Source organism: Diabrotica virgifera, chromosome 3, assembly GCF_917563875.1.
Source record: "Diabrotica virgifera virgifera chromosome 3, PGI_DIABVI_V3a".
Taxonomy (NCBI): Eukaryota; Metazoa; Arthropoda; class Insecta; order Coleoptera; family Chrysomelidae; genus Diabrotica; species Diabrotica virgifera.
In genome coordinates, this window is record NC_065445.1 from 65,976,556 (window position 1) to 65,991,098 (window position 14,543).

A 14,543-nucleotide genomic window follows, 5' to 3' on the forward strand; every position below is an offset into this window, starting at 1 on the left:
TGTCTGTCAAATCGTAAAATGATGCACGCCGGAATGTGTTTTTGAATCTCGAAATAATTTACAAAACAAGATCAGAACAGCTGTTGACCGTTTCTTACCACGCTCAAGCGCGCTGGCGCGAACTTGCTGCAAAGCAAGTCGAAGGTAGGACCTTCGACTCGCTTGTTGAAACACGGTCAACAGCTGTTCTCATTTTCTTTTGTAAATTACCCCGCGATTCAAAAAGGTATTCTGGTGTGCATTAGGATTATTAAAAGGATTATTTATAAATTAACGTTTCGACGTCCACAATTGGGAAATAAGCCAAAATTTTACATAAAAGCGTTAATAAAAACCCCTTTTTAAGTTTTGTTGGGAAGGGTCTAAATATTTCGGTCCAATAATTTTTTATGTAGAACAAGATGGTATATTTATTTTTGGAATATCGCTGGCGGTATTTTTCACTACCTTAACTGGTTGGACCCTTTGAATTTATTTATTTTTATTTTTTATACACTAATGCATTTCCAAGAAGTAAATGTCTTTCCAGTATCACAAATAAATTTATTTTATAAGCTGATACCTAACTGTACTCCAAATAAATATTTTTAGAGCATTATGAGTGACATCTGTTTCGTTTTAGGCAACATCACGTCATACAGAATAGAGTTTCGCATGCTACCAGTTTAGATGCCATAGCTAGACGACAATGCTTTAAAACTGGATACCCTACCGTTAGTCTTTGTAAGTTTGTGTTATGTGTTTATATTTTGTTTTATTTTTCGATTATTATCAATGTAATTGTGGCTTGCAGTGAATTTTCTGAATGGCAGGATTAACTTTTTAACGTGTTGTTAAAAATGGGCGATTCTGCAATTTTTAAACTTTTAATCGCTTATATCTCGAAAACTATCACATTTACAAAAAAGTCACTTAAGGTATTTTCTATTTGGAATGATCCAAAAAACCTAAAAAAATGTGTCTGATGCAAAAGAATTAGTTTTAGAAAAAAACCAACGTTTAAAAGACTTTTTGATCCTGGCATACAAACATTGTTAAGAGGGGATATTTTCAAGCAAGATGGTGAAAAAAAATTGAATCGAAATATTTTTTCGCATATATATTTACGCATGTTACATACAGAGTGAGTCATGAGGAACTATACATACTCCTACCTCGTATAGAGGCTCCTATGGGGAATAATAAATGACCATTAAAAAGTGTCTGCTCCCATTGTTTAATAATATACAGGGCGAGTTTCGCATTTTGACAGAAATTTTTATTCGCCATAATTTTTGAACGGTCAGATCGATGTGTCTCTTATTTTGGTCAATCATTACACTATTACCACCTTATCAACTGATTTATTGAAACTAAAAAAAAATCAGGTCCGGCTTCAAAAAAATTAGTTCGTTTGGGTCTTAGAAAAAATTTCACCCTGTATAAGCTTTTTGAAAACTATAATATGAATTTTATAAATTAGACAAATAAGCAATTAAAATGACATATTTATTTTTTTCCCCACACGATTACTTAATTTTTTATAAAAAAATTAAATTTGACTATGAATTAAAAGTTTGGTAAAGTGAACCATATATTAAAAAAAATAACTTTTATTACAAAAATTAATTTTTTTTGAACAAATATTTAATTTATGTTATCACCCAATCAACAGATTTATACAAACTAGAAAAAATTCAGGCCCGGATTTAAAAAATAAGTACATTTTAGTCTTAGAAAAAATTTCACCCTGTATACGCTTTTTGAAAACTCTAATATGAATTTTACAAATTAGACAAATAGGCAATTAAAATGGCATGTCTATTTTTTCCCCACACGATTACTTAATTTTTTATAAAAAAATCAAATTTGACTATGAATAATTAAAAGTTTGGTAAAGTGAACCAAATTTACTAGAAACCAGATTTAAAAAAAGTAACTTTTATTACAAAAATTAATTTTTTTCGAACAAATATTTAATTTATGTTACCACCCAATCACCTGATTTATTCAAACTAGAAAAAAATCAGGCCCGGATTTAAAAAAATAGTTCATTGTGGTCTTAGAAAAAATTTCACCCTGTATACGCTTTTTGAAAACTCTAGTATGAATTTTACAAATTAGACAAATAGGCAATTAAAACGGCGTATTTATATTTTCCCACACGATTACTTATTTTTTTATTAAAAAATCAAATTTGTCAACATCGGAATTTTACCATAAAAATAAAAAAAAATTAAACGTTTTTCTTAAAATTAAAAGCTTCACCATTTTTTTTTCTATACCACGTCTAGATCTAAAACCCATAACACTTCTCTTTGGACTCTATAGTTTAACATAGACATGATCAAATAGATAAATTTAAAAAATTTTCACTTCATTTTTGCGATTTAACTTTGCAATTAACGAATCTGCACCTTTCATTTTTAAAAATTCATAACTTTTATGAGAAGAAGACTGAAAGTCTACAACAATTTTCATAGTCTTCACAACGGTAAGAGATATGTGCTGTAAAAATTTCAGAAAAAAAATATTAAACTGGAATAGAGTTGTAGCGAGTTAAACCGTCATTTCATTTTTTTTTTCATTTTTAGGTTAAAATTCCGATTTTGACAAATTTGATTTTTTCATAAAAAATTAGATAATCATGTGGGGAAAAAACAAATATGCCATTTTAATTGCCTATTTGTCTAATTTCTAAAATTCATATTAGGCATTTCAGAAAGCGTATACAGGGTGAAATTTTTTCTAAGACCAAAACGAAATAATTTTTTAAATCCGGGCCTGATTTTTTTCTAGTTTGAATAAATCAGTTTATTGGATGGTAACATAAATTAAATATTTGTTCAAAAAAAAAATTAATTTTTGTAATAAAAGTTATTCTTTTTAAATCTATGGTTCACTTTACCAAACTTTTAATTCACAGTCAAATTTGATTTTTTTATAAAAAATTAAGGAATCGTGTGGGGAAAAAATAAATATGTCATGTTAATTGCTTATTTGTCTAGTTTGTAAAATTCATATTATAGTTTTCAAAAAGCCTATACAGGGTGAAATTTTTTCTAAGGCCCAAACGAACTAATTTTTTTGAAGCCGGACCTGATTTTTTTCTAGTTTGAATAAATCAGTTGATTAGATGGTAATAGTGTAACGATTGACCAAAATAAGAGACACATCGGTCTGACCGTTCAAAAATTATGACGAATACAAATTTCTGTCAAAATGCGAAACTCCCCCTGTATATTATTAAACAATGGGAGCAGACACTTTTTAATCGTCATTTTTTATTCCCCATAGGAGCCTCTATACGGGGTAGGAGTATTTACAGTTCCTCATGACTCACCCTGTATACATGCAACGGTTGCCAATCAAACGCCCGCTTGATTGGCAAATAAAAAACAAAGGAGCTTTTGATCTTGTATTGCAAACAACTCTTCGGGATTTTATCAATTGATGTTCAAGGAATATCTTCTTACCTTGGCAACATCGAAATTTTCAGTTTTTCACATACTTTCTGAGGGTTAAAATGGACGATTTGGCAATTTTTAAATTTTTAATCGCTTATCTCAAAAACCATAAACTTACTACAGACCTTTTCTGTTTGAAATGATCCAAAAAACCTAAAAAAACTTTGTGCAATGCAAAAAAGATAATTTGAGGAAAAAAACAAAAAAAAACGTTTTAAGAAAATTTTGAGCCACTTTTGGACCTGGCAACATGCCAATTTGTTAAAAGGGGTCCTTTTTGAGTAAGATTGTGCAAAAAATCCGAATCGGAATATTTTTCCTAACGGATCCGCAGTGGCTTTCTGGACTCTAAGTGAATTTCACGTTAGAGAAAGAAAGTTTTCTTAAATTCTCTCATTCAGAACCTACACGAGTCAAATTATGTTTAACCAGTTTTAGAGAAGATGTTTGTGTGTATTAGATTTAGTAAAAATTTATTTATAAGAATTAGTTAAGAAAATTGATTTCGTATCATTTTTGAATATTGCATTCAAAAGTTCTAGTTAAATTATAGATAATTATAATAGTGCTGAAGATATTGTATAGATTGTAGCTTACGTTATCTTAAATCTTCAACGCAATTAGATGTGAAACATGATAATATAACTGAAATTCATGTTTATACTTATCCGTGGCTTTACGCAGCATATTCTGTGTGCCGTTTACCACATCCGGATCGTCATTTATTCTTGTCTTATATATCTTCTTCAGTGAGGTCCCTTTTTCCCATTGCTGATATTTATCCGTTCCACTGTAATCTAGGAGGTGTTTTTTTCTTTCTTCTATTTGTTTTCATTTCCAAGTTGTTAGTGGTATCATTTTTTCGGTCATTCTTCGCATATATCCATACTAGAGTAATATTCGTTTGTGTATTTCATCATTTAGTGTGTCTTCACATTCATTCATTAGTTTTATAATTCGTTCATTTCTTATTTTGTCCATTGGTGTTAATCGACAGCTTCTTTTTGAAAATGTCCTTTCCATTGCATTATTCTGTTTTCCATTATTATACATATCTTCTTCTTCTTCTTGTACGTGGGCTTTAAAGCCTGTTTCTTCTTCAATATTAGCCTCCTAAATTGTTTAAGTTATCGCATTATCTTTTTATTGGTCTGCCAATACTTCTTCGTCCATTTGGTGACTTATCTCGTGCTATTCGTACTATCCTATCCTCTGCCAGTCTACTAATGTGTTCGTTCCACTCCTGTCTCCGTTTTGTCATCCATCCATTTATGTATTCTACATTGCATGATCTTATGTTTCCGCTTCTCTCCCTATTCAACAGACTTTTCCCTGATATTCGTCGGAGTATTTTCATCTCTGTTGTTTCTAGTAGTCGTCTCGTTTTGAATGTGTCACGTTTTGTCTCCGCCGTGTGAACTTACCATATCAGAACCAAGAAATCACAACTAAACTTAAAAATCAGACAGATGTACTGGCTGCTAGGTAAAAGATTCCAGTTATCATTAAAAACAAAGTATTACTATACAAAATTATACTAAAGACGATATGGAGTTATGATATAGACATAGAGTTATGGGGCTGCAGAAAACCGAGCAACACAAAAATACTGCAAGCGTTCCAATCAAAGGCGCTGCGCATGATAGCAAATGCATCATGGTACGTTTCCAATATAACTATCCATAATGACCTTGGGATACCATTCATTGAAGATGTTACTAAACTACACGCAAACAAAGCCCAAGAAAGAAATTTCGCCCATGAAAATCAAACTATAAAATAACTCTACCATCCGCCACTTGTGGGAAGAAGGCTGAAAGGGACATGGCTAGAAGACCTAACTTATTAAGTGTATTGGAAAACCATCGATGGATGGTGCCAAAGCAAAACTGTTTGCCACTATTTACTAAATACTCTGTGTTGTAATTAGAGTAGATTGTAAATTTGCACCTAATAAAATGATAAAAAACTTTTGCTTGTAATATCGTGTCGTTCCATATAATCCAGTGTAATTGTCTAGTTATTGTCTTTCCTTTCTTCCCTTTATTAATTTGTTATATCCATTTTATCTGATCCTGTATTTGTTAAAGCTACCCCTAAGTATTTATATTTCTTTGTTTGTATTATGGGTTATTATTTAATTTCAGATCTGCGGTGTTTCGAATGGGTTATCATAATTAATTTCCAAACCCCAGCTTTGAAATTCCTCTTCTAGCCTTTTTATCATGTAGACGATGACGTCTTTGTCTTCTGCCAATTGATCGTCGACAAACAAAAGGCTGCTGATATAGTTACCGTCAATTTTTATTTCTATCTGTTCAAATTTCTTGTTCCACTTTTTTATTTTATTGTTTCATTCTTGTGTTGTCTTGTATTTTTAAAATGGCCCCCAAGTATTTATATTATTTTGTTAGTTTTATGGGGTTGTTATTTAACTCCAGGTCTTCTGTGGTTTGTCACTTGATTGAATTTATGAAGGTAATATCTATCTATAATTCTTCATGGACTTCTAAATCTTCGTGGACTTCAAACAAGCTTACGATTCTGTTAGCAGAGAAGCATTGTGGGAGACTCTGGTAGAAATGGGAGTACCTGGAAAACTGGTACGATTAGCAAAGGTGAGCACGGAGAACGCTTCCGCACGAATCAGAGTCGGCAGCAACACGTCGGAGGAATTCCTCATTGACACCGGACTTAGACAAGGAGATCCTCTCGCCCCCCTGCTGTTTAACTTCGCACAGGAACATGCAGTAAGAAAAGCTCAGCCACAACTGACAAACGGATTTGCCGCCCAAGGATCAAAAATACTATTAAACTCTAACAAGAAGTAAAACCACTTCTATGTAAATTGGTATATTTATTAAAACTTAAAAATCCCAATGGATTGAATAAAAATGTCCAATTCAGAACGTTTTCAGACCTATCGGTCCATCATCAGTGAATCTACAATAAAATAAGTAATCCCACTATTAGAATTGAAAGATGGTTGAAATTTTTAAAAGCTAAAAATGTGGTTAGATTACTTACGTGCATACTTGCTAAATAGCCCCAGAACCAAACAATGGTTGAATTTAAAATTCAATTTACATTATTTAAAAATAATATTAAACAGGCTAAACGCCGATGTTACAGGATATTGCCTATGGGAACATGGTGAAACCCTACCAAAACCTCAATCAACCATCTTAGGCCAACTTTGACTATAAAGTGACACTAATGACTAAGGAACTGTTTGAAGTGACATTGACAGTAGAGAAAAAGGTAGTCGATTTTCAATGTTAATTAACCAAAAGGTCATGACCCACAACAAATGATAAAGATTTTAATATCTGAAAAATGTCTAACATTTTAAATCTATTGGTTATTGAAAAGAAATTGTGATATACAAAATTAATTTAGAATATAAGATTATTTATATTGACTGTATACCATAACATTAGATTGATCAAATTGATAGAAAGAAAGTAAGCTGCTGTCAATAAAGATAAAAAGATAAAAATAGATGAAGGTGAGAAAAGAGAAAAATCAATATTAGTTGGAAAGTTATTGTACAAAATGAATAAATTGGTAGGCAATTTAATCTAGTCTATATTGTATTGGTGGTTGTATATGTAAAAGGAAAATATTGTTATTTAAAAATGCAAGTTTTTGTAAATAATGGATTTGAGTTAGGATATAGTCAAATAATTAAAAGTGTGTAATATGTGAATGAAAAAGAATTGTAATTATTATGAGATGGTTTATTTTTTTTATTTTATTTCAAAAGTTTTGAGAGAATTCTTGTGACAAAGTGTTGGTATGGGAAATTAGAGATAAAGTAATGTATGATTATAGCTGTTAAGTCCAGTTGATACAAAAATGAAATTAAAATGAAAATAATATTGAAAGTGTACTGAATAAAATAAAACCAAAGTAAGAAAAAGAATATAGATATAATTTAATTGTAATGATAATGGATCTGAATGTGAGAACTGAAATCAAGTGAATGGATGTTAGTTGGAGAGGTAAAAGTTTTCTTGGAAAAGGTCAAAGACAAAAAGCAGAGGGCTGTGGTGTAAGGTATAAAGACAAGAATTTTAAGGGAAAGAGAGGGATAAAGAAAAGATGAGGTGTGGAATTAAACTGAACGAAGTAATGAAATGAAAAAGAAGTAAAAAGATAGTAGGGTGAATTAATGAGGTGATGGTTAATAGGGTTCAATAGTTAATAATGTTATTCGGGTAAAGGAGTTTGGAAGCAGTGAAGGAAAGAGGAAATTTTGAAAAAGAAGAGAGAGTAAGTTGAAAGAGAAAGAATAGGATAAAAGAGGAAGTTGAAAAAATAGGAATTATGAGAATAATTGGCGGTGAATGGGGACAAAGTTGCGGTTAAGGGATGTTTGTCTATTGACACAGTTGGGACTCTTCTTCATGTCCTTGCCAATCTCCAAATCTTCGTATAAGTCTAAACGGAGTGTATTGTTTTGTTGAATATTGTGTATCAACTGGACACCTTCAGGAATCTTAAGTTCATGTTTATTGACTTTTAAATGGTGTGAAAAGGCAGAAGTGGTATCTCTCTTGCTGTGTTCAGCAGATCGGGTAGAAAGGGATCTGTAAGTTCTGCCGATGTAGGTGGCATCACAATCTGAACAAGAGAGTCTGTATACCCCACTCCGGTTCATATAATGGATAGGATCTTTGGTATTAGTTAAACTTTTGCTGAGAGTGTTATTAACTTTGAAAGATATTTTTATGTTGTCACAAGAATTTGAAATGATATGTTTGACTCTTTCAGATAATTTGGAGTTATTGAATGGTAAGGAGGCATAGATGGGAGTAGTTGTGGATGATGTAGAGAAAGCGGATTGTTGTAGTAATTTGAGTTCTCTTTTTTGTTGAAGTTTAGTGATAATGTCTGGGTCATAACCATTGTTGACTGCAATCTGTTTGATAATATTCAACTCTTTGTTGAATTCAGTTACGGATAAAGGAATAGAGTTTAATCTATGTATAAAACTGCGAAAAGCAGAGAGTTTATATGATAAAGGGTGATTAGAAGTAGAATGGATAACATGATCTGTCTGTGTTGGTTTACGGTAGATACCAAAGTTGAAGTGGTCATGTAGTCTGGTAATAGATAAATCCAGAAAGTTAATGGAGTTAGAAGATTCTAGTTCCATGGTAAAGGTGATATTAGGATGGATTTGATTTATTTTGTGAAGTAAGTTGTGAGCTGAATCAGAGTTACCAGAAATGAGGACTAAAATGTCATCAACATAACGGAACCAGTGTAAGATCTCTGGATTTTTTATGATATAGTTGGATTCTAAGTGATCCATAAAAACATCAGCTAAGAAAGGGGATAAGCAACTACCCATTGCTAAACCGTCAGGTTGTTGATAAAAGTTGTTATTAAAAACAAAGTAATCTTGAGATAGACAAATTTTGAGAATGTTTATAATAGACGAAGTGGTGGTGGAAGTGACAGAATTATTTAAGAGGAGTGAATTAACCAGACTAATCGATTCATTTTTTGGTACTGAAGTAAATAAATTGCTAACATCAAAAGAAAGCATAACAATATTTGGATTAAGATTGACAAGTTGAAGTTTTTCAACTAATTGGCGAGAATTCAAAACAGTAAACTGTGGGGTAAAGTTAATAAAGTTTTTAATGGTGTTAAGAATGAATTTAGATAAAATAGAAACTGGAGTGTTAATGAAGCTGACAACGGGACGAATAGGAATGTCAACTTTGTGTATCTTTGGTAAACCGTATAACCTGGGGGTGAGTGGATTTGATGGAATTTTAGTATATGGTGCTTCAAATTCAGAAAAGAATTCAGTAAATTGCTTTAAGTTGGTTTTCATCTTCGAAACAAAAGATTTAGAGGGATCAACAGGAAGCAAAGTAAAGTTATTGTTGTCTAGGAAAGAGGTGACTTTGTCAATGTATAATTGTTGGTCTAAAATAACAAGGCAGTTACCCTTATCTGCTTTGCTGAAGATGAGGTGGTGGTTTTGGATCTTATTTTTGATAGATTTGAGTGTGGAGAGAAGGGATTTAGACTTATTATATGAGAAATTGGGAAAAGAGAGAGATGAAGAAGTTTGTGTAGAAGTAGAAGGGGAACTGATGTTGGTAAGAGAGGAGTTATTGTTGGAAAGAAGTTTAGTTTTGAATTTGTTGATAGTTTGGATGCAAGAGTTTCTGATTGAAGTTTTTTGTGTGAGTGAAATGGAAAGATTCTGAATAACCATGTCGGTCTCTATGGAAAGACTCTCAAGATCTTTGATAGATAAATTGCTAGGAATGGAGTGTTTGAGGCCGAGGTTTAAGAGTTTTAATTCGTCATCAGAAAATTGGACATTTGAGAGATTTTTGATTCTTGGGTGGAATCGAAAATTGGAATAATTTTTATTACGAGAAGCTTTTTGTTGATCAAGTCTAATCTTATTGTTGATTAAGTGTTTTAATTTATTATTGACTCTATTAAATTTAACTGAATGTGAATGATCTACCTTATCCTGAACGTCTGACATAAAAGAATTAAGATTAATAAATTGTAAAGTTTCAAGTAGAGAATCATATGTTACCTTTAGCTTACATTCTATGTAGTTGAGTTTACTGTAATGTTTACAAAATACTATTAGCCTTTGCGGATGACGTGGACACAATTGCACAATCCACCAGAGATGCAAAAGAAGTTTTCACCCTATTCGAGAACGGAGCCAAGGAAGTTGGTCTTAAGGTCAACGAGGACAAGACCAAGTACATGGTGGTTACGAAGAACCCAAGACCAAGGGTTAGACAAAACGTAACAATTAATGAATACAATTTTGAAGTTGTCAAAGAATTTAAGTACTTGGGAGCGATCATAACATCTGAAAATAACTATGAAAAGGACGTGGCAGCCAGGATTATTGCAGGAAACAGGGCATATTACTCGTTAAGGACCCTACTTAAATCAAAAATACTCTCAAGACCAGCAAAAATAAGAGTATATAAGACAATAATTCGTCCCACAATAACGTATGGAAGCGAAACCTGGACTCTGAATCAGCGGGAAACAACAAAATTACTGGTACTTGAAAGAAAGATACTGCGGACTATCTATGGGCCTTGCAGAGAAGAGACAACAGGAGAATGGAGAAGAAGACACAATGATGAACTCCAGACAATATACGGAGATGAAAACATAGTACGCTACATTAAATCAAACAGAATACGATGGGCGGGTCACGTACTAAGATCAAGTGACGAAAGACTTCTAAACGCCACATTCTGGGAAAGGCCCGTTGGAAAAAGGTCAGTTGGTCGCCCAAGAAAGAGATGGAAGGACGCAGTAGCCAGCGATCTACGCAAAATGGGAGTACAGCAATGGGAAATAGCTGCTCAGGACCGACAACAATGGAGGGAAATAGTAAACGCGGCCAAGACTCACATAGAGTTGTAGAGCCAAATGATGATGATGAATATCTATCTATAATACTCCATTGCATTCCAGAGGTTGATGACTGGGACACCATCTTAGGCCTTTCGGAGATCCACAAATACAATATATGCAAGTCAGCGTTGAATGCTATTGTTCTTTTATGAATTATTTTATTAAAAATGGTATTTTCAATACATGAGCAACTGGAATGAAAATACTTTGTTCCTCTGAAGTTCAGCTGTTCCTTCACCCTCTCTTTAATAATTTTCACATAAAACCTACTAGGGATGGCGGTTGTTGACAAAACACCGGTTTTCGGTTATACCGGTTTTTTTTCACCTACGGTTTAACCTGGCGGCATTAACCGGTCAAAAAAACGGTTATTTCAAAAACCGGTTTTTAGTTATTTAGTCAATAGCCAATACCCATTTATATTGAGCTTTAGTTTGCGATCCTCCATTCTAATCGATGTCAATCCATATCAGTATAGAAATCATTCATCAATGTTGTCAAATCGGTTTCGATCAGCATAAAACTTCTCATTCGTGCGTCTGGTAGTAAAAATTTTCCCATTTTTTTTCTGAATTCACTATTTTTTTCACTTATCTGGGTTTTCACCGGTTATTACTTTAAAATAAAAAACCGGTTATAACCAGGACAAAAAAAATAACCGGTAAAACCGATTATTGCGGAGTAAAAAAACCGGTTTTAGGTTATAACCGGTAGGTAGTATTGTTAGGTTCTTCAAATAATATTTGGAAATGTGTTAAAAATATTCTTTATTTTATATTAGGCGTGTTACATATTACTATTAATGTAAAAAAGGGCGCGATGCATTTTCTTGACATTATAATTATATATATGACATGACAGTTCTTACAAAGAACACGAACTTGTCATTCACTGTTGCCAACACAACATTTTAACGGTTTGTTTACACAATTCAGTGTAACAAGTACCTATAACCTACAAACAGAAGGTGTAACGCATATTTCCCTATGACTTATGTGGGTCTTTTCTATGTTCTTTTTTGTGTATCCGAGTAGAGGCTGTAGCCCATTATTCATTCCCATGGTATTTTTCCATTAAATAAGCACTTGTTAAATATTTGTTTTCATTCTTGTATTATGACCAAACGGACGTGTTTTAGCAGTATGTATCCAAATCTTAATCCTTATCTGATTATCTTTCATCCTTTTTACGGCAGGAATTGGGAGACGATATAGATGTATATTTTCTTGTAATCATTCTGAATAATATTTCTCCTTTACTTCTCCTTTAAATTCAAGATGACGGGTAACGCAGCACGGCGGTTTTATTCAGTCGCGATATTAACTTTACACTAGTATTAACCCCTAGTTAATAGAGGTCCCAAGGCTAGAATAATAATATTTCTGGTAGGTCGCCATTGCAAGGCCAAATGATATCCGGACTGGAATATTTTTCCTACTAATGAATAATCATTAATTTGATGAATAATAATTATTTGTATATCATTAGTAGAAACCAGGCCCGCCGAGAGGGCGGTACAGCCGGTATATTTTACCGCAGGCCCGGCGATGTAAAGGGCCCGACGTCGACCAGACCCAACACATAATTTTTCCCGTTTTTTTGCTCTTAACTTTTTGAACCTTAACACTCGGCTATATTTAATAATATGACCTTTATCCTGCAAGAGTACAGACGTACAACTTTTTTCGAAATTGTTTAAAATCTTTACAATATATTTAGCAGCAGCTTACAACGCTGGGAGACATTATGCATAATGGTGGATATATAATAAAGGTGTTTAATGACTCGTTAGTCTGCTAGTGTTGAAATATGTAAACCACTAATAGCATAGAAATGACCTGAAATTAATAAAGCTGTAGAAGAAGTTATATTAAATATAAAATATTAATTAGAAATAAAATTAAATATAACAATGGAATTAAAAACAAATTTAAACTAAATAAAAAAATACATTAACAAATTTGCAGAGATTAAAAATTATCAGGACTTCTAGAAGACTTCCAAAAATCAGAAATTCATGGTCTTCCATTGTTGAAGAATCTAAATTAGTTGCCAGCAATTATAGAATAAATCCAGAATTTACATCAAATAAAGAAAAACGGCGCAAGAAGCCTGCGAGATTTTTTGATTATTTGTCTGGGCTTAATAATCACGCGACTGATAATTTTGAGCCCGACGCAATATTTCACTGTGAAATATTTAATATTGCCATAGAATATAGATTGTATATTAAGGATTTAACCAGAAGATTTAATGCGGAAAATGAAACTCATTCGCTATTTAACATTTGATGGACATTCCAAGATGGAGATGACGACAATATTAAGAAAAAACTTGATACGTTTCACGAGTTTTATAAAGAAGACATCCGTGAAGAATTGATATGGGCCATTCCACGAACATACGCCTGTTTTGGATTACTTCGACAACGAATAATTTACTGTGCAACATACGAAGTACGAAAGTAAATGGCGCTAATAATTATTCCAATAAACAACAATGTAATTTGCAATTTACTTTCGTTTTTCTTATTTTGCAACAGTAAAATATTTGTTGTCGAAGTAATCCAAAACAGGCGTATGTTCGTGGAATAGGGTATAGATGAAATTTTTCATTTGGGAGCGATATATAAGGATAATATTGGTTAATATCAACTTTCTACAATAGATTTACTTAGTAAAATTAAACATCTCAAATTGGAATCATTATTTCCTAACGTCGTTATTGCGTTAGGAATATTTTGAATGTTACAATCGCAGAAGCGGAAAGATTCTTCAGTTGTCGTTCTCGCATAAAAAATGTTATGAGATATATTATAATGAAACAGGATCTAAGGATCATGAACCAGCTTAGCAACTTTGTGCATTCAGAATGATTTGGAAAAATCATGCGATTTTTCGAAAATATTAGACATTTTTGTCAATCAGAAAAAGTATCAATATTTTCACTATTATCAATGTAATCAAAATTTTATAATATTAATATTTGAAATGTTTCTTATTATTTATTTATTATTGATCATTTTACTTCTAGAAAAGTTAAACATTTTTTTTATTGAAAGACGAAGCAAATTTTCAACCCTAATAGTAAATTAATAATATTGAAAAATATTAAAAATCACTAAAAGATTTTTAAATTGAAAACTTATTGGTACATTTTCATGGTAACACCTCCAAGACTTCTATAATTTGCAAGTCATATGGATGCTGCAGTGAAGACGAAAGGGAAGGAATTCTACACCTTGCAATTCACATCCCCCGTCTGCAGCCGGCAAAGTTCCAACTGAAAAATGCACCTGGTTACTCTACGGAGTAATACGAAAAATAAAATAAAAATGTGTACCATTTTTATTTTACTTTGCCGGCTGCAGACGGGGGATGTGAATTGCAAGGTGTAGAATTCCTTCCCTTTCGTCTTCACTGCAGCATCCATATGACTTGCAAATAATAGAAGTCTTGGAGGTGTTACCATGAAAATGTACCAATAAGTTTTCAATTTAAAAATCTTTTATTGATTTTTAATATTTTTCAATATTATTAATTTACTATTAGGATTGAAAACTTGCTTCGTCTTTCAATTGCCAGATGGCGCTTGCCACCTATTATCATCACTTTGGTTGCGATGTGTGGGAAAACCTCTCGATGCAATTTAGTTGGAGTATGGAGAACA

At 32.4% G+C, this 14,543-nt stretch overlaps 1 protein-coding gene across 8 annotated transcripts in view; it reads left to right on the forward strand.

Moving 5' to 3' along the window:
* Positions 1–14,543, forward strand: part of LOC126881865 (potassium voltage-gated channel subfamily H member 6) — a 1,259,880-nt gene that overhangs the window by 449,169 nt on the left and 796,168 nt on the right. For all 8 annotated transcript variants that reach the window (XM_050646514.1, XM_050646508.1, XM_050646507.1 and 5 more), the window contains one exon: positions 623–723. In XM_050646514.1, coding sequence (XP_050502471.1) covers positions 623–723 — 101 coding nt within the window. The remainder of the gene's footprint in view (positions 1–622; positions 724–14,543) is intronic.